We start from the raw sequence: 26,131 nt of genomic DNA on the forward strand, positions 1-26,131 counted from the left end.
AAATCAGATAAAAAATTGAGTCCAACAAGGTTACTATTGGGGAATACCAACCCTAAAACCCATTTCAGAAGACATGCGGTCATGCTGGACCCAACTTGGGTCCAATTTATCTTTTACCGTTGTCTAAGCGCCAAGCCGCCAATCCTTTTCATACCGGCCGTTGCCGCCTACCAAACTGCTGTCTAGTCAATCGAAATTTCAATCTGCTTCGACTCAAACCCAGTACCGTACATTTGTTGGCAAAGAATCTGTCAAATGACTTGCATATACATGTATATTTATGCATGAATATAGTTTCACCCCCGTTTAACAAGTGCGTTGCTTTGTTTCAATATTTGCTTCCAGTTCAAGTTCATATGTGTTATAGCCTTAGTTGTTCTTATTTTCTTTGCGCTCAGTTTATATGTGTGAATTACGCCCTGGTCGACTACCTTCAAAATATCGGGTCTCGGCTGGCCATTCCTTTCAGTAGTTGTAATTATTTGAATACTATTCGAATACAAATTTCAAGACCCGTCGAATATTCGAATAATGTTTTATTCGAGTGTGTGGCTTCCTGAAAAAGTGAACAAGCGGCGCTTATTCGAGTTAGGTAAACCGTCAGAATAATCTTCGTGATATCTACCTTTATATAATTGAATAACTTGAGGATCTCTGCTTTGAAGGAAAGCCATTTGTAGTAATACCACTAAAACGCGAGGCTTTCGTCAGCGTCTATCTGGTCCATCAGCTGGCTATGCCCCCCTCTCCGTTATCAACTTCTACATTCTCTCCCATAACTCTTTTGGCAGTAACTTCAGTTTTGATTTTTTTGAAGATTTGTTCAGTTTTATTTGTATGAAAGGCCACACCATGACGAATATTGTTTGAATACTATGTGGACCAGAGTAGTCTTTTTTTTTTTAAAAAGATATAGGATAATCATTCAGAATAAATGTACTTAAATTCAGTCGCTTTTTGGAGAGAGAGGGAGAGAAATGGGGTTTAACGCCCACTCGACACAAACTAGGTAATTTCGGGACTAGCATCATATGTTTTTTATTTTATTTCAATAATTCGCTTGCGAGGCCTTATTATGATACAGCGCGCACATGCTAACCATTCGCCCCCCCCCCCCCAGTCGCTTTTTGGATTTTTGATCATGTTACTGCCAAGTCATTTTAAATATCCAACAGGCCCGTAACTGGGGGGGGGGGGGCAGGGGGGGGGGGGCGACTGCAAAAAGTTTCGCCCCCCCCCCCCCCCTTGAAAACACTGTCGACCATGAAAACATTAGACAATTCTACAGCACCCCTGTGAACACTCCCCCCCCCCCCCCCGTTGCTCTGAGCTAGTTACGGTCCTGACAAGCGTTCTTATGTCCATATCATCTTCTATCTTTAAACATCGGTTTCTTATGGGCAATTTGACATTTATTATCAAATATGATTATATAATTATTTTAATCCTAAGCTTGTATATACATGTAGATATGTTCTATATTTTTCTGTAACTTTCGTTGTGTGATGGGCACTAATATATTTTTTTAAGGGTTAAATTTCGGTTTACCGTGATTTGTCTATACTGTATACACAATCCATAGTGATTTTATAATTATATGGACACTCGTTCGCAATAGTTACTAGTCTGAGTGTGAAATACGTTCATTTAACGCCCCTGTCTCCCGTTTCACAGAGAAGCGAATATTCACCGTTGCGCAGTGTGTCCCTTTCTATCCAGGTGATGTTGCTGAATAACACTTGGTCTAACTCTTATGTTAGGTTTTTGTTGAATATTCATGGTATTTGATGCTGAATGATCAGAAGGTGACAGGCATGGATTAGGAACATCACGTACGTTACAGCCTATATGCCTAAATTCGTTTGACCGGAAAGAAAAAAAAAATTCAACCCCCTTCAATAATTGTACCAGATGATTGATTGTAACATGTTGGGATCTGATGGAATTCATTGCCTTAAACATTAGAACCATTGCCTCCTTAAATGCATTTAAATCTCAGCTAAAACGTTCCTGTTTACTGAAGCGTTCCATAGTTCAATAGAGAAAGCTTGAAGAGCGCAATAGAAACTTCTGTTTTAGTAATATCGCGCTAGAAAATGTCATAGGACAAGGAATAACATTGGCTTGACATTGAAAACTATCAAGGGGGTGCCGCGGTGACCCACTTAAGGGACTGGCTCAGTAACCTGGGGGGGGGGGGGGTACTAGGTTCGATTCCGGTGCTGGCTGTGTAATTTTCCAGCATGGTTTCAGCTTGTCAGTGGTAGGCCTATATTAGGGCAGGAGAGCCTTGAAATAAACAGCACCTAGCCCTTCGGGTGGTATGAAAAACCAAGGCCCCCTGCACGTAAAAGAGCCCTTTCAGATGGAATTCGATATAAGAGCAGGCCCATGGCACACTGTATGGCGTATGCCAGTTTTCACTAGCCCGGATGTAGCAGAAAAGTAGGACGTTAAACCCCGTTAACTTTCATGTTATTTCTTTTTCTATTTTGGAGGTTTTATTAGTCGAAGTCCTTTGGAAGCAGACCACCATTAAATTTCACCATCTCGGTACCCGTAGTTCGTCTATTTATAGCAATTCTCTCTGTGTCTCTTTTCTCCCCTTTGGCATGCCCATATCTGTTGATTTTTTGGTCTAGAATGGACGAAGGAGGTTTAAATTAACGTTTTCTGCCAGGTTTTGGTAAATATCCGTGATTTAGATGCGGAAAGATAACAGAGTTATCAGGTTGGCTTACCAGATATGTACGGCGAATAGTTACATGTTTTAAGTATGCATCTCCAAGTTTGTGTATCTCCAAATTTTGGTGGTCAACCTCATACAAATTTTGGTGCAAAGACATGACCATTTGTTTCTCTGTCTGTAGTGAAAAGCATTCAGAACAACGAAAATTTGGGGAAAAGTTGGAGTCGGGCAAATAGGCAAGAATTAACAATGAAGTCAATGGGGAAATTAATGGTGGTCTGTCTCCCTTTCATCTATTTACGGAGTTATCTCCCTTAAAGTGGGCGTTGATTGGTCCTGATTGTCATACATAATACGGGTATAAGATCAAAAGACTTATTGATTGTGACTATAACCGGAAAAGGAATTCAGAGCAAAAGATTGTTTTCGTGGAACAAGTCTGAATAAATGATATCTATCTGGTTTTAAAATTAAAGATGATAAGAGCTATTTTAGTCTTTAACAATCATGGAAAAGCGAGGATGACCAAATTTTACGAATACTATGTGAGTTTTGTTTCCCCATTCTTCTGGATTTCAGTGAACTCATCGTGAGACTGAGAATGGTTTATTTATGACTATTCAGACTCAACAAACAACTTTGAACTGCCTGAACCGTCGTAAATTTTAAACGGATTTCTTCTATTTATTATGCACAAACTACTTAATAACTGTTATTAAGAACTTGCCTATGTGTCTGAAATCACCTCCGGTTAAATAAAATCCATTGCACAATTAAATATCCCAACGAAAAAAAAGTTCTCTCTTCAAAAGTCAATGTTTTTGGTTGTATTTTCGGCTGTGTTAATGACAACATTGCACACGTCACGTGATGAGCTAAACCATCGTAAGATGTTAAAAGGGGGTAAAGGTTGACAAATTTTGACAATCACATGTGTTGCAATCACAACAACGCGCGACCTTTCCGATCGTTTGAGTTTGGACAATAACATTAATTCGGAAACAATTAATTGTCAGTCTACTAAATTCTGTCACAATCACAATATATCACTGATTACACGGATACTCGTATTGCTTTTCACATCATCATTACCCCATAATTGTAAATACCCTGTACATGTATATTATGCATATTTTTATACACTTTATTACATCCCTGTCATTTATAAATTATAAGCAACTTTGTGGCTAACATTTATAATAAACACACTTTATAATTTTAGTTGGTCATCAAAATGGGGTCTAATCCCAATGCTTTGTGGTTATTAGTTCATGTTCAAAGTTATATGATTACCATATGAAATATCAAAAAAAAGGTCACCGCTTCTCAATAATTTTCATATTTTATTCACATTCTGACTGTAGAGCGTGTCAATAATATTCCAGATAATATTATGTTATTTTTGTTTATTCGACAGATACTTAAATCGAAACATTCATGACAAGAATAGTTCAGGATGTCTAAACATTTATCGTCTTTATAAAAATGTATTTAAAACAAAAAATCACTCGTCAAAAGAGGCATCGCAGATTGTGTGCATTATTTGGTCTTGTGTGTTAATTATTCAGACCATGGGAAAAACTTGTGCATCTGTGTTGCATACAGAATAACTCATATGGCATGGGAACTAGAATTCAAAACGTTGATTGGCTGGGGCATGATCGCGATCTAAGAAATACCATCGGAAAATTCCATTCTCCATGGATTTCAAAATGGAGTTGTACTTGTGATTAATACATTGCCCTGTGAATTTCAAAATGAAGCCAGGATTTTCAGAAATTAATTGTATTACCGAGACACACAATTATAAATTTTTAACAGTTTTTGCACAATGGAAATAATATACAAAGAGAAATAGAAAGAAATGTAACTATCTGTCAATAATTAAACCGATGTGCGGTATTATCTGTTGATATAAATAATGTTTGGTATTTTAAAAATAAAATAACGTTATATACATATTCAACGACTATTGATTTTGCCGAGGAAAATGTAAAATGCATTGATATTTACGGATTTACCTTGGCTACAGCAGATTGCCGAGGTTAATTGAAGGAAATATTAAAGATATTCAAAACGGTGAGATTCAAGGCCCATAAAATGAATGTCGTTATTTTTGTTCAGTACCTGTCTGTGTACAAAAGAAATATCCCACCCTACTCTCTAATAAAATAATTAATACAAGACGGAAACAAAATAACGGACTATTATTTATGTTTGTAAATTCCCAACCTCATTACTGCATGGGTCTGAGAGCAATAGCTTATTCATGGAAAAAAAAAATTAAATTGTCGTAAAAGAGCCAGACACCGCTACGATAGAGAAGCCTTGCGGCCACCCCTTGTACAAAATGATCTATCCCCCCCGATAAGTGACGTAATTAGCTTCCATTTTTTAAATTCTCGATGACCAAGGTTTGTGATGATTTCAATTTTACAAGAGAGAGCTCTTTCATTCGTTGGGATATTTAGTTGTACAATGGATTTTATTTAACGGGAGGTGATTTCAGACACACAGGTAAATTTATAATAACCAAAGTTAAAGTAGCGAAGTCTCTAACTCAATATCATCTAAAGTCTTACACGTTGAAAACGCGAATTATTTGTCAATTCAAATCAACATTGATGTTGTGATCTTACTAGGAAATGGTAGGCTTCTGATATCCAATATTTAAGACAAAATTGGTACACGAATCGTGTACCATAGTGCGTTTCAGCGTCATTTGTAACAAGTGACCAGAAAGAACGAGGCTAGACATATTCCACATCTCATGTCAAATGGTCACGCCATATCTTATCTGGAGAGCATCCGCAATAGACTGGAATAACCAGATGCTAGAAATTGCCATTCGGTTGAGATTCATGACGTATTTTGCTGCACGTAACTGATTTGAAATTAGAGTCAAAACGGAAACTATTGAATGTAAATCAATTTATATACAATTGGGCCTGCAGCCAAAATTTCTAGCGTGAAGTTCTGCTACATGGTCCTCCCAAATAAACAAACTATACATTTTTGGAAAGCTTATAACACCAGGAATACAAATCCAGAGAGTTCCAAGCAAAAAGTTTGCACTAACTTAATTTTGGGCCAGATGATAATTGTCAAGTAAATGCTATATTTATACTAGCAATATTGTGAAGTTGACATAAAATTAAATACTGGTGAAAACACCAGATGCCTTCATCCTATGCAAAGAATATGCTATTGGTTAAATTTTGATTTAAAGCAAAATGCAGAAACCATAAAGGACAGGGAAACATACAGAATTTCGGAAATCCATTTAATGGTAAAAGGAATTATTTCCCTTTATGGAAAATATCATTAATCATTGATAACAGTATTTTGTTTAAAGAATTTATTTGATAAACTGAATAGGATTTAACTACAGACTAGGACCTATATAAGTTTAACTTTTTTTCAGATAGGATTTGAGGCTAAAGGTTTAACAAATATTTAACCTGAAACATAGCATCTACAGAAATGTAGTTTTCTCTCTAAAATAGATATGGTCAAAACTAAATAATACTGTAAAGGGAGTGAAAATATTGTAATGAAGATATATTAGTAGAAATACTATTTTGGGAGAACTTATATCCCCCACCCCCCAACCTCCCGGATTCCATGAACCGTCCATTTGTCGGGCAATGTATTTCAGTTTTTTCGGGCACAAGCATCAGAGAATGGAGAATGCGACCATATCTCATGGAAATATAATTGTATAATTGTGTAATTAAGTAATAGTTATATACCTTGTTTTCAAGGTGTATGGGTTGATACACCGTCTATTTTTTGGCATATTTTAAGTTTCATCTAAATTGGTCAATATTTTAAGTTTCATCTAAATTGGTCAAAAATGTAAAATTATATTGAGTTTTCTTTTGCTTGGATGCGAGGATCTGTTACTCAATTATGTTGCTGTGTATTTATGGGTTTAAAGTTGTATTTAAAAAATAATCATCATTCATTTATTTCAGCCCGAAGATATGCAACATCAAATAGTGCGGGAAACGTTTCATCTGGTGTCTAAAAGAGAAGATAATGTTTGTAATTTTTTAGAAGGCGGAACGTAAGTGGATGTTGATTATACTTATAAAATGACAGTTTATAAATGTTAATACTAGTAGATAAAAAGTCTTGTCATGGGGAATCACTTTTATGACAAATAATTAGGTTCATTGTATCTTTCCCCAATTCAGATCTCTCGTTGCAAGTTGAAATTGTTCGAATAGCTGATTATATAGCTGAGTATACATGTATTAAGAGGGGTCAGGTTATTATTGATTGACAGGCCAAGTAATCAACGATATCATGTAAAAATAACAACTCTATCCAAATTGTAGGTCTAAAGATTGATTTACCCGAAAATAAGTATTATGAAGCCATTTAAATAAGAACTGATTCAACATTGTTGCTTTAAATTCTTTCAACATGAAAGATTTGTGCAAACATGAACGAAGTAGAGAATGTTTTCACAGGACCTCAGGTGTGTTGTAAAAGAAATGTGTTCTTGAAGAAGTAGCAAAAAACTCTTGAAAGCTTAAAGGAGCCAAACCTCTAACTCATTATTTTCCATAATATTTGAAATTAAAAATATGAATTAGAATTCGTCCATTTCAATCAATATTGATGTTGTTATTTTGCCGTTGTGGTTTCGAGAGCCATTTATAATGAACAGAGCAAATCATATCCTACAAGACACTGCGGCAGTAATGATTGATTCACAAAAAAATAATTAAAAAATGATGTCATTCAATTTTGACTGTTCCGGTATTTTAACGAACATAATTGATTAGTAATTACAATAATTATTTTTAAAAATTGCATATAAATCACTCCCATACACTCATATTACATTAACATGTACTTTTTGACCCATTATCGTTGATTTTATGGTTCCAAAAAATAAGAGCCATAGCCCTTTAAAGATAAGTTCCCAGAAAAGTATTTATCGGGTGGTTATTTCCAATGAAATTATGGCAATTTTGGTATATACATGTATGGAAAGTAGAGATATCCAATAAAATAAAACTAAGTACGAACAATCTAAACCATTAGACAAAATTCGAAGTCCTAAATAAATGGTATAGGCAAAATAGTGTAATAGGGCAAAATAGTGTAATCAGCAATCTTACTAGAAAAATACTAGATTCCCCGAAAAATACTCATGGAACGTATACAGAACAAAAATGTGTAAGGGTTCCCCTAATCGACAGCCCGATGATTAGGAATTTATGCATGGGTGATGTCAAAGGTCACACACGAACATTGAGCGCTTGATTTACAAGTTGATAAACTTTATGAAGAGTTAGACGTACAACACTTTCTGAGATAAAAATGACTGAAAGAGACGCGGGTAGTGGATAATCCGAGAATTTAATTAGGATTCGATATTTGTAATAAATAGTAAGCGATTAAAGACAACATCGTCTTATGTATGCATTGAATTCTCCTCTGACTTCCAAGGGAGGTAAGTCACGTGACGTAAACATGACCTGGTTTGATTGAATTTTTATAGCAGGGCATTCCTTCGCAATTACAATGTTGAAGCAAAATTATGACAAATTAATTAGTTTGAATATGTTTTTAGTCCATATATACCATTAAATCACCCAGTTTGTACGCAGGAATGTATCTTTAATCGTAAACATATTTTTTAACAGGTTAATTGGAGGATCTGATTATAAACTGATTTACAGACATTATGCTACTTTATATTTTGTGTTTTGTGTTGATTCATCAGAAAGTGAATTGGGCATTTTAGATTTAATACAGGTATTGTATTTTTCACTTAATTTTTAAAGACTGAAACTAGTACCCATTAACATATATTACATGTGCTGTTGACTAAAAGTATAATGGACAGATGCCGACCCAACCAATGTCAGATAGAAATCCGTTTAGCGAATCAGTCTTCTTCTGTTATATAGCTCAGTATAGGTAAGTAGATGAATCCCACTGCCTGGAACAAATCCTTAGTGTATGCAGGCCTTTTAAGGTCTCTTGTCTTTTTAATATGTAGCCATTATAATTGTTTTCCGTCACAGATAATTATAACCAGTTGACTTACATAATTTATTTTAGCAATTTCATATTTTCTACATCATATGTACAAAATGCTTTATGGGTCCAACAAATAGCAAAATTATTCTCAAAGAAATGCTTTACTTCTGTAAAACATTATTGACAATTTTTCTTTTCAGGTTTTTGTTGAAACACTGGATAAATGTTTCGAAAATGTTTGTGAATTGGATCTCATTTTCCATGTGGATAAGGTAACGATTGTTTTTAAGATATTTTATTTAGTAATTTAATAAGATTCTTTAGCACTTTGGATGATGTCTTCTTCTTACTTAGGGTTTTATGTCCACTGCCAGCTAGGAAGATATCGCTGACAATTAGTGCAATACATCCTAAGTTGTAAGGGGAGTAACTCCACATTTACAATGGTGGCAGACCACCATTACATATCACCGCCTTGATACCCACAAATAGTAGTTCATCTATTTATACCAATTCTCTCTCTCTTCCCTTTTCCATGGGGATTATTTGGTCTACAATGAAAGAAGAGGGTTTGAATTAACATTTTCTGCGAGGTTTTGGTAAATACTCATGACTAAGAGGTGGAAGGCTAACAGAGTAATGAGGTTGGCTACCGTGATATGTTTGGTGGATAGTTATATGTTTTTAGTATGCTACTACAAGTTTGTTTATCTGAAAATTTCATTGGTTAACCTCATACAAAATCTGGATCAAAGACATGATCATTTGTCGCTCTATCTGTAGTGAAAAGTGTTCAGCCCAACAGAAATTTGGTAAAAAGTTGAGCCAAGCAAAGAGACCAGAATTGACGAAGTCATTGGGAAAATTAGTGGTGATCTGCCTCCAAATACGGGAACCTAATCATGCATATTTCAGGAATTGCTGATATTATCAATCAATTATTGCCTTGTATATGCCAATAATTATACATGTATATCCTGAAATATTTATCAGTTGATAGAAATATTGTTTTAGATTGTTTGTTAAACTGTGATTACTCTAGGATGTAATATCAATTTTTATTTTTGTCCCCCGCCTTTCGAAGAAAGCAGGGGACTATTAAAATGGGTTCGTCCGTCTGTCTGTCCGTCTGTCTGTCCGTCTGTCTGTCCGTCCGTCTGTCTGTCCGTCACACTTTTTGGGACACAATAACTCTCTTCCTAATTGAGCTAGAATGTTCAAACTTGGTGTATGTGTTTATTAGGTCAATGCCTTGATGGAGTTCGAAGATGAGCATTTTCCGCTTAGGGTAAGCAGAGATAAGCAATTTGATTGGTTGATGCTTTGGGACACGATAACTCTCTTCCTAATTGGGCTAGAATGTTCAAACTTGGTGTATGTGTTGATTAGGTCAATGCCTTGATGGAGTTCGAAGATAAGCATTTTCCGCTTAGGGTAAGCAGAGATAAGCAATTTGATTGGTTGATGCTTTGGGACACGATAACTTTTAATTGAGCTAGAATGTTCAAACTTGGTGTATGTGTTTATTAGGTCAATGCCTTGATGGAGTTCGAAGATGAGCATTTTCCGCTTAGGCTAAGCAGAGATAAGCAATTTGATTGGTTGATACTTTGGGGCACGATAACTCTCTTCCTAATTGAGCTAGAATGTTCAAACTTGGTGTATGTGTTGATTAGGTCAATGCCTTGATGGAGTTCGAAGATGAGCATTTTCCGCTTAGGGTAAGCAGAGATAAGCAATTTGATTGGTTGATGCTTTGGGACACGATAACTTTAGTTCTAATTAAGTGAGATTGATGAAACTTGGTGTATAGTTTCATTACAGTAATACCTTGACTAAGTTTGATAATGAGCATTTTCTGCTCAGGGTAAGCAGCAATTTGATTGGTTGATACTTTGGGGCACGATAACTCTCTTCCTAATTGAGCTAGAATGTTCAAACTTGGTGTATGTGTTGATTAGGTTAATGCCTTGATGGAGTTCAAAGATGAGCATTTTCCGCTTAGGGTAAGCAGAGATAAGCAATTTGATTGGTTGATGCTTTGGGACACGATAACTTTAGTTCTAATTTAGTGAGATTGATGAAACTTGGTGTATAGTTTCATTACAGTAATACCTTGACTAAGTTTGATAATGAGCATTTTCTGCTCAGGGTAAGCAGAGCGATACGCAATTTGATTGGTCGAGACTTTGGAAAACAATAACTCTCCTACTTTGATTGTTAGACTATAAGTAAAGATATACTGTTTGATTGTTCAATACTTTGTAAAAGATAATTTGTGATAAATTTATATGTGTCCTCTAATTATTTTCCTATTTCGGCGGGGGACATCAGCCTCACTGTTGGCTTGTTTGATTTTGTATAGGTGTTATATATATTACAAGAGTTGGTAATGGGTGGTATGGTATTAGAAACTAATATGACAGAAATATTAACTAGAATAGAAGAACAAAATAAAATGGAAAAACAAGAGGTATAAATTCTACTCTCTCTCTCTCTCTCAGTATTTGGTTTCATTTACTTACATGTGCCACCAGTTGTTTAGTTTTTTTTTCAGATGTAACATACATTGTTGTGTGATTGTTCCAAAATGATCAAATTGTTTTGGTTTACTAGATTGTGATCTGAGGAAAATGCAATAAATAGGACATTAGACTATTACTGTATATTAGTTACAGATAGATTACAGTGACATATTCCTTGACTTTGAACTGGGTAGGATAAGATTGTTAAGTATTAATTTTATCTGAAACAATGTCTACATTGTCTAATGATGATAAAGTGTAAAGAATATTGACAAATTGATAGTTTGATTTAGTTTTATTAAGAAAGTAAAAAAAAAAAATTCTAAAAATGGTATTTGAGAGAAATATTCATTTCATGTAATTTTTAGGTTATTTTTGATAGGGTTGTAACATCACAACATGGGAAATGAAATGAAATGGGGTTTAACGTCCTACTGTTCTGCTCCTATACTGGGCTAATGAAGACGGGCATACGCCAATCAGTGTGCTATATTGAATTCCAACTGCCAAGGGATCTTTTACATGCATTTCAATGTATACACAGGACCTCGGTTTTTTCGTTTCATCTGAAGGACTAGACAGCTGTCCTTGTCAGGCCCTCCGTTCTGCACCACTGACAAGGGGAAACCACGTCGGAAAATCACGATGAAGCACAACATGGGTGATCTGTAAGAAAGTATATCATATGAAGAACAATTATCTGAAAAACATATTATAGTCATAAACAAATCATGACCTGTTTGAGTTCGGGAATAACTGACAAACAGCGACAGGCAAATAACACTTCATTACACTTTTCCATAGTTATTCCATAGTGCAGCTATGTTATTCAAAAGATGTACAATGCATAATTGTATAAATGCTATATCAACACTATATAGTGTGGTACTAAAACAAAAGTAAAGCATAAACTGCTAATAAGAAATCATATCTTCTAGACCAATATTTCTGTTTATGATTTTTATGATGTTTTTTTTTTTATTATCAGGCTGGTATAGCAGCTGCTCCTGCTAGAGCTGTTTCTGCTGTGAAAGAAATGAACATTCCACAAAAAATAAAAGACATTAAATTACCAGATTTACCATCTATTGGAAATTTAAAGTTTTAGTGTTCAGTTAATTAGATTATTATTTAAACATGACTTTTGGATATTTGAAAATTCCATTGGTGCGAATAGTGTGGATACATCAATTTGGTTGATGCCAAATGGAACATTTGAAAGGAAGAACAAGATGGTTTTACCAAAAATGATACTCTGAAACTATATCTTTAACTTTATGGAATCAAGAATTGTTGCTGATTATTTGGATTTTGTTTTAGGGGTTTTATATTAGCATAAATGATACAAATAATTGGTAATCAGCGCATTTGAATATTATAATATTGATATTCAAAATGCTTGTTGCATTTGAAAAGTTTCATTTCGATTTATTAAAAATATTGTTTCAGTTCAGGCCGTGTTGAATTGATTCCTTGTTTCTCCTGCCCACTCTGGCAAACATGTGCGGTAGTGGGTTTCAAAACAAAATGTTCTAGCATGCTGTAATACTATCTAGTCTAAGGGTGATGTACTTTTTACTTATAATATAATCTTAATTAGTTGTAATAACCCTTTACTGTGAAGGTAAAAGACAAAGACAATATTTAACTTCAATAAATTTAATAACTAAAATTCAATACCAAGTAGCTTTGTTTTAAGTTTTTAAAATATAAAATAACCGTACTTTGATAGAGTGAATTCACAATCAATTAAGGTGACCTAATTCTACTAATACCGTAATGGCACCACAATAAATATTGTGGCTCGAATTGAAAGGCGAAAGGCTCATTGTATTGTGTATTTAAACATTTAAAAAACAATGTCGAAATGTCAAAAAAATTTGGTCAGGATATTTTTTTATAATTATAATTTTTAGCGTATAGTCTGGATGTGAGAACAAATTCTATGGGGTATAAGATGTCCTTCACATGTGGTTAATAATAGAATAAATGACATATGCACAGGTGTGAATTGTAGTTGTGTTTTGATATTCAATCACAGATATTTTAGAATTGGAATTCAACACATTTCTCAACGTCTTATTTTAAATATAAAGCATTGAATTTGGGTACATTTTCTACTTGGTAGAATCCACATGGTTATGAATCTTCAAGTCACTGACACGGCCAAAGCAGATTCAGGATTCGCAAGAATTTTAAATCCTGCCGATGTCAAAGAAATAAAACTGTTTTAGGCCTATATCATGATATTCATATGGATCAAAATAAGGTCGAAATGATTTGAAAGTATTTGTGTACCTATGGATAATGTGTGATGTGGATTATTAAGAGTGACAAGTACTTGGTATCCCAATCAGATTCAAGTCACGATAAACAAATCCATGTACATTATTCATCTTTAAAGAAATAATAGTGCCGCTCGTCATTTTGTAAGTCGTGCGTAATTTAGTACACTATATGATTGGAAACTACATGAATAATAATGACGTATATGGTAATGTTCGCCAATGAAAAAATGGTAACTCAGGGTCACAGTATGATAGTGTCTGTCTTTATAATAATCTTTCTTATATTTTTTTAGTAGTTTTTAACTTTTTTTTTTTTTGTGGGAGCGAGAACAAACAAAGAATCAATTTAACACAGCCTTATGCTCACTGGCGATTGTTATCCACTATATTTTAGAGATATTCATATCTTTTTCCCTTAACAAACAATCACAATTTATTCCATTCCGAATTATATGATTTATATATATTGGGTGTAATGTAGTGGGTGTTTCTAAAATGCTCCAAATATTCAGTTGGCACATGTATTCTTGCAAGAAATATTTGTGTTTACTTAATAGTCATCAGTTGAAGGATATAAAAAGATGCATTTCTGGAACATTCAGTAGGTAATCCCCAGTTTGTTCAAAGGGAGGTAATACAAAATAATATAAATGTACCATAGTACGATTTAAAATCAATATTTCAAATACATAATTCTCACACTTTATATATGTTGAAATTTTATAACTAATTCATACTGAGTAACAGATGTGGTTATATTGTAATGTAAAGAAATATTGAAATATTTTCGGGTTTTCAAGATTATTATGCATGAAAAATATTTCACTGATTATTGTTTTGTTGTTTAGTGTGATAAATGAATGGTTGTTGATTCATGTTGTATTACATAGATTGTTATCAGATATAAACATGGTTATTTTCATGGTTGACTGGTGAAATGAGTGAATGTTATAGATTATTATTTCTATTCGATGTCGGTACTGAAGTATTTATTTAATCCGTATTTAACTTACTTATTCAGTATGAGAAAGTTCACATTTGATAGTGTTGATACTGATATGAACGCATGATTCAATATAATTTGCATATCTGGTTTGTTTTTAGGACAAGAATAAATTTTGACCTCTATCAAACATTGATTTTTAAGTATCTGTACATAGTGTATTTGTGCATCAATGAATAGAAATATTTGAATTGCTAAATCAACAGTAAGCATTTCCACATAGGGTATATACATAACAATATGGGCTATTGTAAAAAATAAAGATTATAAAATGTGAATAAATAATATGTTGAATATATTACTTTTTCTTTTTGCTACGAAGAGTGATCCTTCTTATATTATTGGATCAGTGTTCAGTTTGAAATGACAGAATTCAAGGATTGTTTAGAAGTTGCACTGGTGGCTTGTTTTTTTTTTTATAAGATTACATCTTATATAGAGACTATAATCGAATCAAAGGTAATCTTGCTAAAACATATGGGACCAACGTTAATTTAGTTTTGACACGCATAGGTCGTAGGGTTTGGTAGCTCGTAGACCAATCACAAGTAACCGGGTGGAAATTTTGTATATGCAGGACCAAAAGTCTCTACAGCCAGTCTGCGATCTTCTAGTCTTACACACAGGTTTACTAAAATTTCCCCAGTAGCCTGTACAGTGGGTTGTGAGCTAGGCTTTAGCTAAATAAAGAAATGATAATCTGCAATTGTTTCATTACAAGTGAGCACATTCTTTAAATGTGTTTATTCAGGCCTTGGTTGTGCTTAAATAGGTCAAAATTGAATAAAGGTCTTTACAGTACTGGGGCCGTTGATTAGGGTATATAAGAAAGAAACCCATCTATTTTCCAAATTTTCAAATAGTAAATTATGAATGTGCTTTGCGTTATCTTTCTAAGAACATTTTGACCTTTTAAGCTCAAGGATATGATGCAATGCAGTACAAAATTCTTGGTGATATTTATTTAAAAAGCCAGATAGGCTACTGGCCTGAAATTATAAACAAGAAAGTGTTGGGATTTGTCATATGTGGGGCTTCTTAGATTAGACTGATGTGAAATAAACAATATTTTATATCTTGGTGAATGCAGTAGTAGCAGCTGATGGTGTTTATGTCTGCATCTGTAGTGGTGAAAGTTTGTTCATGGGGCTTATAATGTCCGCTTCCACCAGGGTGCTATCGCACACAAAAGTGATGAGTGTGTGTGACATAGCTTTATTTAAAGGAGCTAAATCGCTAATTATATTTGGGACCTAGAAATTGACATAAATGGGTCGCAAGTCCCAACGCATGTAATAATGTAATATGAATGTATATAATATAAACCGATTTACATTCAATCGTTTCTGTTTAAACTCTAATTACGAATCAGTTATGTTCGGCGAAATACGTGAGAAGTCTCAATCGAATGGTAATCTCTAATATCTGGTTATTACAGTCTACACTGATAGTCAGTGATAGTATTTATTGTGCATGCTCTCCAGATGTCACCGTTTGACATGACTTGTGGAATATGTCTAGCCTTGTGTTTCGAGTCCCTTGTTGTTACAAATAGCACTGAAACACATTGTTATGGTAGGCCCTACACGATTCTTGTATGGTAAAACTAAAATATTTGATTTTTCTTAAATATTGGATATCAGAAGCCTATCATTTCCTGGTAAGATCACCACATCAATGTTGGCTTAAATTGATAAATAAATTGTGTTTTCAATGTCAAAGACTTTGGATGATACTGAGTTAGCTACATTAACTCTCCCTGACAATGATATTAGGCCTATAAATATAATAATAACAGATGTACATTTACAGATTGAAAATTGTTGTTTATTACAATTTTAGTGTCCAATACATTTAATCTATGTAAGAATATGATATTATGGACACGTTGATTTAATTAAAACTGTTCACATTAAAGGAGCTAAATCGCTAACATATGGGACCTAGAAATCGACACAAGTGGGTTGCAAATCATATAATACTGTAATATGAATGTATATAAACTGATATACATTCAATGGTTTCCATTTTTACTCTAATTTCAAATCAGTTATGTTCCGCGAAATAAGCCTGCAGTCTCAATCGAATGCAAATTTCTAGCGCCTGGTTATTCCAGTCTACACACACTGTTTGGTTTGGTGCAATATGTCTAGCCTCGTTCCTCGAGTCTCTTGCTAGAACTGGGGCTGAAACGCATTATGGTAAACGATTCGTGTTTATTTTGTCTTAAATATTGGATATCAGAAGCCCATCTTTTTCCAGTAAGATCCCAGCATCAACAATGTTGATTTAAATTGACAAATAATTTGTGTTTTCAATGTTGAAGATTTTGGATGATATTGAGTTAGAGACTTAGCTACTTTAAGAAAGAAGCATAAACAAGGTATATAATAATAATAATAATAATAATAAAAAAAAAATCTATATAAAATATGCAACGTTAAAATGGAGTGTACACAATGGCGCTGGCGGCCCTTTAAATATTCGCGCTCTTTTAAGACTACATTACGTGCCTATATGCTGACCAATCAGGTAACAAGCACCTTTCATGATTGACAGAGATACCGGAAGTAGTTGGTTGTTGTTCTCCGGTTTGATTATTTACTTTTACTTGTTTACTTGGGGAGATAAGTGTCAGATTAGTGTTCATGGGTGTAGTAGAATCACATTAAAAATAGAACAAAAATCGTGGCGTCGATCCCAGAAAAAACAGTCGGTAAGTTTCATTATGTTTATTAAGTATTAACGACATCTGATCTAAGATATTTATTCACAAACAAAACTCTTCTTGAAACTCAAGCACAATAATTGAGCGAATTAGGGCCTATCTTGTGTACAGGCCTTCCTGTACCTGGTTATTATTTTCATTTCTTATCTTATCAGTCACAGAGGAATACGTACATATCGTCATATTATGCGCGTGAACTTTTTTGCTCAGCCAGCCAGTCTTCCTCAGTGGACGCTTACAGTTATTCGCTTGATTTGATCATAGGTTACCTACGGCTACAGTATTACTATTATTATTTATAATTAATGTGTTTTGATTTTTATGTATCTTTTTCTTAGTCTGTGAGTCCTCTCCTTTTCCATTTTGTTGTTATATATTAAATGTGGGTTTGATTGTTCTGTACTTACCATAATCTTCGTTGGTGAGTAAAAAAAATACATTTCGATTTGCAATGATTTGAGTTGAGTCTTCAATATTTTAAAACAAAATGTCAAACAAAGTGAAAGTAAAGACTAAGACAAACTAAGACATTTTTTTTATATGATTAAAGTATTAGTGGAATACTGAAATCATAAGGCAACTGGTAAAAATTAGTCACAAATGAAAATTGATAGTTTATGCAAACGCTGAGACAATATTTCATCAGTAGATTTAGATAAAATTTGAGGAAAAATTTATAGTTTATGATATAATGTAAATGGGCAACCGTGAAAATGTCAACCCAAGTGGTAAAATTGAAATATTAAGATACACCAATGTTTTTGGTACCAAAAAAAAGCATTTAAATGCTATATTTTAGTTACTCCTGTTCTTTTTAGTCAGACTGAGCTTATTTACATATAACGGACATCCCAGTCAAACATTGTGATTTTTACCATTTCGCTTTAATGTCCCAGTTTACCATATTCCTAAATCTTACTATGTAAAATATTAATGAAATTGTGTTTTATATATGATTTTCCTGTAAATTAAAATCAGAATGCTGATAATAGACCATGTTTTCAAGTAGAAAATCTGACATCAATGTACCGGTATGTTATTATATTGATGTCAGTCTGTTACTAAAAATTCAAAAAATTGTCTACAGTAATTTATTTTTTGTCAGAACCAATAAAAATGTGAATATCTTCTGAATTCAACCCATCTTTTATTTATATATAAAAAGAAAAGAGACATGTCACTTAAATTTCTCCCCCTAACCCATGGTAACAGACTGACAGTAACAGACTGACATTTCTTGAGAATTCTGGGTAATTCAAACAGGAAGTAAACAAACTTTTTGGCGGGAAATTTTTGGTGGAAAAGTGGTTTTGAGCCTACATCATTTAATACAAAAAATGCCACTCTCTAATGCTGAAAAACAAAAAAGATATCGTGAAAAACTAAAAGCGGAGGGGAGATACATTTATTGTAAAGAAAAGGACCGCATACGACATGAAACAGTAAGATCACAGTTGTCAGCTAAGCAGAGAAAAGAGCTGAAAGAAAGAAATAAATTTTACAAACAATTACAGAGAACTAAAGAGAGGGTACATGTACTAAATAATTCATACAGTAATAATCCAACGGATGTTCCTTCCACCAGCACACCATTTTCATCCAGACAATCACTAGGTAAAGCAAGAAAAAAGTTAATAAAATCTCTACCTACAGAACCAGCTAAGAAGTTTGCAATTTTAACGTCTGTTGCTAAATCATTTGGATTGGAGTTGAAAAATGTTAGTTCAAATGGGCCTAATAAAACATCTAGAAGCATTGATAACGAAGTGAAGGCAAAAATTGATAAATTTTATAATGGTGATTCTGTGTCATGGCAAGCACCTGGCATTAAAGATTATGTTATAGTAGAAAATAATGGTCAAAAAGATAAAAGACAAAAACGATATATTTGATGATTAACTTGAAAGAATGTCACATGCTTTTTTTGCAAGAGTTCCCAGATATAAAAGTCAGTTTTTCCAAGTTTGCAGAACTCCGTCCAGCACACGTCTTACTACAGAAACAAATACCCCACAATGTCTGTTTATGTAAAATTCATGAAAACATTCGTTTTCTATTGAAAACTTTAAATGCACATGATGGCCACGTTAGTAATGAATTTAGAAGTTTTATTGACCAAGTAGTATGTGACCAGTCATCAGAACATTGTATGTTTGGAGAATGCGAGAACTGCCCAGGTATTGATCATATAAAAATATCTACAAATCAACTTGATACAAAGTGTAAATGGAATCAGTGGACAAATTCTGTGGATACAATACAAAAAGAAGAAATAACTGGGACTGTGGGAGATTGTTTTGAAATTTTGAAAAGTAATTTACCAGTATTCCTTAGGCACACATTTATTAAGCGTCAACAAGCACATTATTTTAAAGCATTGCATGGAAATCTTAAACCTAATGAAATTTTTATTCAGCTTGATTTTTCAGAGAATTTTTCTTGCTTTGAACAGAATGAAATTCAATCTGCTCATTGGAGCCACAGCCAGATTACAGTATTTACTGCAGTTGTCTGGTTTGTTCAGAATTCAGAAATTACTACCTCATCCTATGCTTTCATATCTAATAGCTTAAACCATGACAAATGTTCTGTACATGTTTTTTCTCAAAATATATTGTCTGACATGAAAACGAAGGTAAATTTTGATTCTGTCCACTTTTTTTCTGATGGGGCTGCCAGTCAGTTTAAGCAAAAATACAATTTTTGTAATTTAGCGTATATTGATGATGTTACAGTTGCATGGCAATTTTTTGCCACATCTCATGGTAAGGGGGCTGTTGATGGTATTGGTGGCAAAGTGAAGGGCAAAGCTCGACTGGCTGCTTTAAGTGGACAGAGCATCAGTAATGCCAAGGAATTTGTTAATGTTGTCAATCAAATTTCTTCTAAGATAAATGTAAAATATGTAGATAAAATTGACATAGATAAAATAAAAACTACACTAGATAAACGATGGAATAATTCTCTGGCAATACCAGGAACACATAAATTGCATTGTGTTAAGGTACTAGAGGTCAATTATGTAACTTATTCCGAATATTCTTCATCGACTAGCTGGGTTAACCACTACTTTTTCTCAAAAAATGCATCAAAAGTCTGCAACCTATCTGTGGAAATAATTTTAGAACGTTATTATGCTGTGTATTATGACAACCGTTTTTATATTGGTAGAGTTGTTTCCACTAGCATGAATGAGAATATGGTTACCATAAAATTTCTGCATGAAGAATTCCCTAACCAGTATAAGTGGCCAGCAAAAAATGATATTGCTACAGTTGAAACTAAGTTTTTATTTTATGGTCCTTTAGTATTACTGGGTAATGGGCCATTTACAATTCCTGAAATTTCTCACATTCATCAAAAGTATAAGGATATTTGTAAGTCCAATCAGAATTTGCATTAGCTACGTATTATCTGAATGTCAAAGTAAATCAAAGTCATACCTGGAATGTTTTTTCATTTATTGTTTTATTTATAGTTGCGATTCCACATTTATCATTGCAATGATTATTTCTAGCTGAAACTTAAATCCAGCGGTATTCAATTTCATCTTGACAGAATCGATGTTTCCAGACGTGTCCAATTGACTGGTGTGAAAAAGTCTGATGGCAATGATAAAGAAATTTGCATAATACTTATTGTTTTCTTTTCCTTTGTAGGCCTTTTGGCCGCTTATCTAGTTTTGTTATGTGAACTTATAGTTATAATGAAATGATTTCTATGCTCCAATTATTTTCTGGTGATAAATTAATTCATTATTAGGGTGACCCACCATAAATAAATATCTCCATATATCTCGACAATTTCGCTACAATATTTATATATATGCCAAGCCTCAAATCAGTTTCACACAATTATAGTCACTAAATAAACGATCATGTTGTACTTAATAAGCTATGACCATTAATCATCTATAAATAATAGACTGAAAACTGGTTCCATGTGTCGTCCATAACATCCAGACACTTTTGAGTAAAAGATAGGTTACGTGCCCTTGTTTTGAAATTAGTTTCGCTTAACCAGTCTATCGACCATTCTAGGGCTGATTGACAGGTCGGGATAATCAAGACTACTTTTTTACGAAACATAACAGAAAGCTAGAACAAGAAATTGAATTTAGAAATGAGCACGTTAGCTAGCTCAACAATTGTTTTAAGAAGCTTGTAAAAGTAAAATGAAACTACTGCTAGTATCATGTTCCTGTCTAACCCGAGTGTTTCTGAGATATTATTTGTACTAAACCAAAAGATGCCGCTCTTAACGGTACAGTTAATGATAAAGCGATTTAAAAAATGAAACGAACGTAATTTCTAAATCTGCTGTAATAACCAAGAAGCTTAATTTTACTGCTATTCAAAATCGTCAACAATAATTTTTTTACGGCTGTAATAGTTGATAGATTTGTAGGGAATTGCACGTGCCATGGCTATTTATAGTATCATACTGTCAGAAAGTTGGCCTCGACACGGCGAATTTGCACGCTTCAGTGGTAGTCTCGAACTTTCAGCGGTTGACTGTATTTCTGTAGGTGCGTAGGTCACCCTATCATTATTTATTATTTTTGTTAAATTTAAACTAAATTATTTTATTTATTATGTTTTTTGTTTCACATAAATATTTAAACTTATTTAATTTTATTCATAAAAGATTTTGAGGAAAAATTGACTTTGTTTTTTTTAAAATCATCTTCAATCAGAAGGTGTCAGTCTGTTACTGACCATGTCAGTCTGTTACCAATGGTAATTTCAATTCTGATCTTGAAAATGATTGCCACAAGTGAAAACTATTCATATTTGTTCAAAGGATACCCATCTATGATATCAATTCAAAATATAAAGTTTTTGTAAATCTACAAACTTCACGGGAATTTAACACCGAGTAAGTGTGCCTTCATTGTTAGGTTGCGAGAATGTCAGTCTGTTACCATGACTTTGAGAAGCAGTGAATGAACAATTTTTTAAAAGTATGTAACACTGTTTTGTATTAAAATGATTCTGCAAGATAACTACATAAATATGCCAAATATTTTACACCATCATTTGTTTTTGAATTTGAAGCGGACAGCAGACTAATAAAAACCTGCTCCAAATGTCAGTCTGTTACTCGCGGAATTGCCCAAATGCAATATGAGATTAGGCCTATAACTGCACTGTTTATGACCTTGTATGAACTTTATTCTGCATTAGATAAATATTTAGTTTTTCCAACTCTCTGAGCAGCTGGAAAAGACAATCATACCATACAGACATATAATATTCTCTCATTAAATTGAAAAATATCGAAAAGTAAAAAAATCTTATTTTTGAAATAAAATTGAACCACATGTTAGTCCCGAAATGACGTGGTTTGTGTCGTGGAAGTTACCTCCCCCCCCTCTCTCTCTCTCTCTCTCTCTCTCTCTGAATTTTTTATGGCCTGTTATTGTATTGTGACGTCATAAATTACTTAAAACATGACATAATATTTGAACACAACTGTGAGAAAGTTTGTATCTATGGACTTCACTATCGCCTTGTGAATCTTTATATGGTGAGAACATTTGAAAGATAAACAGTTGTTTGTCTATTGTTATTTCTATAGACATCAGTTTATATTCTAATACATGTAGCTACCATTCATTGTTTCAACCATTTGTGCAGTAATATCCACAAATATTGTTGGGGGGATGGATTGCTGTGCATGCTGTATCATAAGTTCTGTCATTGAGTCAACTGGCGTGGTATCGATTCCATGGTTCAACAAGGAGTAGGATCGCATATCCAACCTCATGAATTTTCTGCGGGACCTCCTGTTTCCTCCCTTTTCATACAAGCAAAGTATTGAAATAAACATTGAACCATGTGTTAGTCCCAAAATGACCTAGTTTGTGTTGAGTGGACATTAAACCCCATTTCTCTCTCTCTCTCCACACATATTGTAAATTTCACAGATAAAATTAGATTATTTATTTCAAAGCACACAACCTTTGATTTGGGTACTAAGAATAAGATAAACAATGTGTATTAGTTTATTATAGTTTTATGTCATTGTTTAAGAAGTGAAATTCTGTCCACAATCATAACTCCAGATTTTTTGAATTAACTGATTTTATAAACAGTCGTCTGCAAAAGTTAAAAAATTTAAACTTAAATTAGTAAACAGTCCAACTTCCACATACATTACTGTGAAATTTTTAATTCTATAACGTTTTCTTCATCACTACTGGAAACAACACTTTAACTTTGTTTACATCAGGAGCAAGAATGTAAGTGTTAGCATTTATTCTAATACATGAAGGTGTCATGAAGACAAATTTCAAAATTGTGTATTTGTTAGACATTGTAGACTTTTTTCGGTGGCAATGGCTTTCCTGCCAGTGGACCAAATAAACAAATATCAAATCAAGTGAATGGATCCAGAACATTTTGTTTTATTTAATTCGGTGTCAATGCTATTACCTTGGTCAAGGTTTATTTTTGTTGTTAATTACACATCTCTGTTAGTAAGTGCAGGAGGACAGCACCACATGCAAATAATTTCACAAGATGAATGTGTGGACATTGGAGAAGATACACAATATAAACAGACATTTCAAACAAACATAAATATAAGTTGTAAGCATCCACTACGCTGCACAGTCCCAGGCCTGTAGTGATATAAGCGAAGAAAAAGGAATATTTCCCAAACATTGTATCATACAAGAAATCTTAATGTCAGCACTTTGATTGAAGAAAAACCTATTATAAATAACCATTTAAAAATGGAACAAGTTTGGATAAGCAAGCTTACAGTATCCAGTTTGGTCATTTTCTCTCCATAGAATCATATGATGACATAGGATAGCAATCACTTAAATGGACTACAATCACTGCATGTCTTTGTTGAAATGCCATTTAAGGATACCTTGGGCCTACATACAAACTGTTTGGTTTGATGATATTTTTGAACTAAAAACATATTCAAACTGATTTATCAATTAAAAGTTTTCTTCAGATCCCCCTCAAAACATTTTATATGAAGTAATACAAATCTATTTGAAACATCCTTTTATGTCACATGATTTGACTGATGCGGAGGATCCATTTTCAGCGTCTTTAATCACTGTCCATTTACCATAAATTGATTGCCTATTTCTTATTCTGCTGTTAAAACAGAGTCTGTTCACTGTTGTACATTTATGTCTCTCACTGTTCTCCCAATAGTTATTCATTTGATTAACAAATACCAAGCACTCGCTGTGCTGTCAAGCAGATGACAACCCAACCTGACAGTCAGCCATTTATGATATATTTGAAATTTTTCTGGGAAGGCAGCTCATTGGTGGTTTTTTCTTCAGGGAATTCAGTATTTTTCTAATAAGGTTGAGTATCTGTACTTTCCATGTATACCAAAATTGACATATTTTTATTGCAAACAACTAAGAATTTCATGAGAATGTATCTTTAAGACTCCATATTTCTTGAAAATTTATTTTCTGTTGTTGTAAAGTGAAGTCTATACGATTTTGATTTGAAGTCAATTAGAAGACCTGTTAATGTTAAGCATCCTTAATTATTTACCAGACTATATAAAGTTGTTATGATGGAAGAGAAAACAGATGAAATCATGCATAACACATAGTGGTACAAACATTTGAATAATGCATGTAGATTTTTATACGCCCACATTTTCATCTAGATAAAAACAAAGGCTTGGGTATCACAACATTAGATTCTATAAAGATGGTTTTGTGATACCCAAGACTTTGTTTTTAACCACTCCTACTACTGGTGTCACCGTATCAAGTTTATTATGACTTCGATCCCATCTAAGTTTATGTTATTCAAATGGTTTGGGATTCCTCTCACTTTATATTGATTTGGACTCACATTTTCATGTGGAGGTATATTGTCGTTGCCCCTGTCTGGACGTCCGTCCACAATTTGTTTGTGAACACTCTACAAGTTACAATTTTAACTTAAAATATAGGTTTATCTCCCAAAGATCTTGGTTCCTTTCGATGTTGGCATATATCGGACCATAGCTTCATGGATTATGGCCCCTGATTGTACGAAAAATCACGTTTTTAGCTTGTGGACACTCTAGAAGTCACAATTTTCATCTGATTGTCATGAAACTTGAAATGCATGTTTACATGCGTGGAAAGTCCGACTTTTTAAAATTTCACGGTGGGCGGCGGTTTAAAATAAACGCGGAGGTCAGCGGTTTATTTAAATTCGCAGAGGAAATTTAGAGCGGAATTTTGAGCGTGGCCAGAGCGGATTGATTAACTGACGTCCGCGATTTTTCATTTCCGCTTAGGTCAGACCTTGGGGAAATTTAGAATTTCTCCCTGAAGTGTACTGTATAACCCAAAGATCTTGGTTCCTTTCGATATTTGCACATATCGGATCGTAACTTCCTGAATTATGTCCCTGATTGTACGAAAAATCACGCTTTTAGCATGTGGTCCCTCTAGAGGTCACAATTATTATCCGATTTAAAAAACTGTTTGAATATATCACTGTTACACTGTTATGACGCTTGAGTTTGAATAACGTGGAAATCAGACCAAAACTGCTGGACAAAATGATCGCCCCTCGTACGCAAATAGTGTAAAAATATGGTAGATCAAGGTTGTGTACCCTCTAGAGGTCATAATTTTGATCCAATTTTGATGAAACTTTAAATGCATGTTTATAACCCAAATATCTTGGTTACTGTCAATATTCTTGATGTTCTTCCTAATAAATCTTCACAAAACACATGCGTAAGGCGTAACATCATTGTATTTGTAGTCACATACATGAACAGCAAATTAATACTGCGACTTTGAAATTGTGTTTTTCTCCGGGTTCCCCCATTTTTCTTCGACATCTTAAGACCTCCACATAGCAGCGAATTATTGAAATGAAATTGTACTATATGTTATTCCTA

At 33.7% G+C, this 26,131-nt stretch overlaps 2 protein-coding genes across 2 annotated transcripts in view; both read left to right on the forward strand.

The window, feature by feature from the left end:
• Positions 1-3,089: 3,089 nt before the first annotated feature.
• LOC126816891 (AP-3 complex subunit sigma-2) lies at positions 3,090-14,806 on the forward strand. The gene is made up of 6 exons (XM_050543693.2): positions 3,090-3,234; positions 6,667-6,758; positions 8,353-8,464; positions 8,893-8,964; positions 11,058-11,165; positions 12,206-14,806. The coding sequence occupies exons 1-6, from the start codon at positions 3,166-3,168 to the stop codon at positions 12,323-12,325; spliced, it is 573 nt and encodes a 190-aa protein (XP_050399650.1). The 5' UTR covers positions 3,090-3,165; the 3' UTR covers positions 12,326-14,806.
• Positions 14,807-17,077: 2,271 nt separating this feature from the next.
• LOC126816890 (ras-related protein Rab-27A) overlaps positions 17,078-26,131 on the forward strand; it is a 63,274-nt gene continuing 54,220 nt past the window's right edge. The window contains exon 1 of the mRNA XM_050543690.2: positions 17,078-17,224. The gene's annotated coding sequence lies outside the window, so the exon portion shown is untranslated. The remainder of the gene's footprint in view (positions 17,225-26,131) is intronic.

This window comes from Patella vulgata, chromosome 3 (genome assembly GCF_932274485.2).
Source record: "Patella vulgata chromosome 3, xgPatVulg1.2, whole genome shotgun sequence".
Classification (NCBI taxonomy): domain Eukaryota; kingdom Metazoa; phylum Mollusca; class Gastropoda; family Patellidae; genus Patella; species Patella vulgata.

Excerpts from the sequence above, each read along its gene's own strand:
- LOC126816891 (XM_050543693.2), top strand. The coding sequence starts at position 3,166 with ATGATAAGAGCTATTTTAGTCTTTAACAATCATGGAAAAGCGAGGATG. Across the intron at positions 6,759-8,352 it reads AATTTTTTAGAAGGCGGAAC|GTTAATTGGAGGATCTGATT; the intron begins GTAAGTGGATGT and ends ATTTTTTAACAG. Across the intron at positions 8,465-8,892 it reads GCATTTTAGATTTAATACAG|GTTTTTGTTGAAACACTGGA; the intron begins GTATTGTATTTT and ends TTTTCTTTTCAG.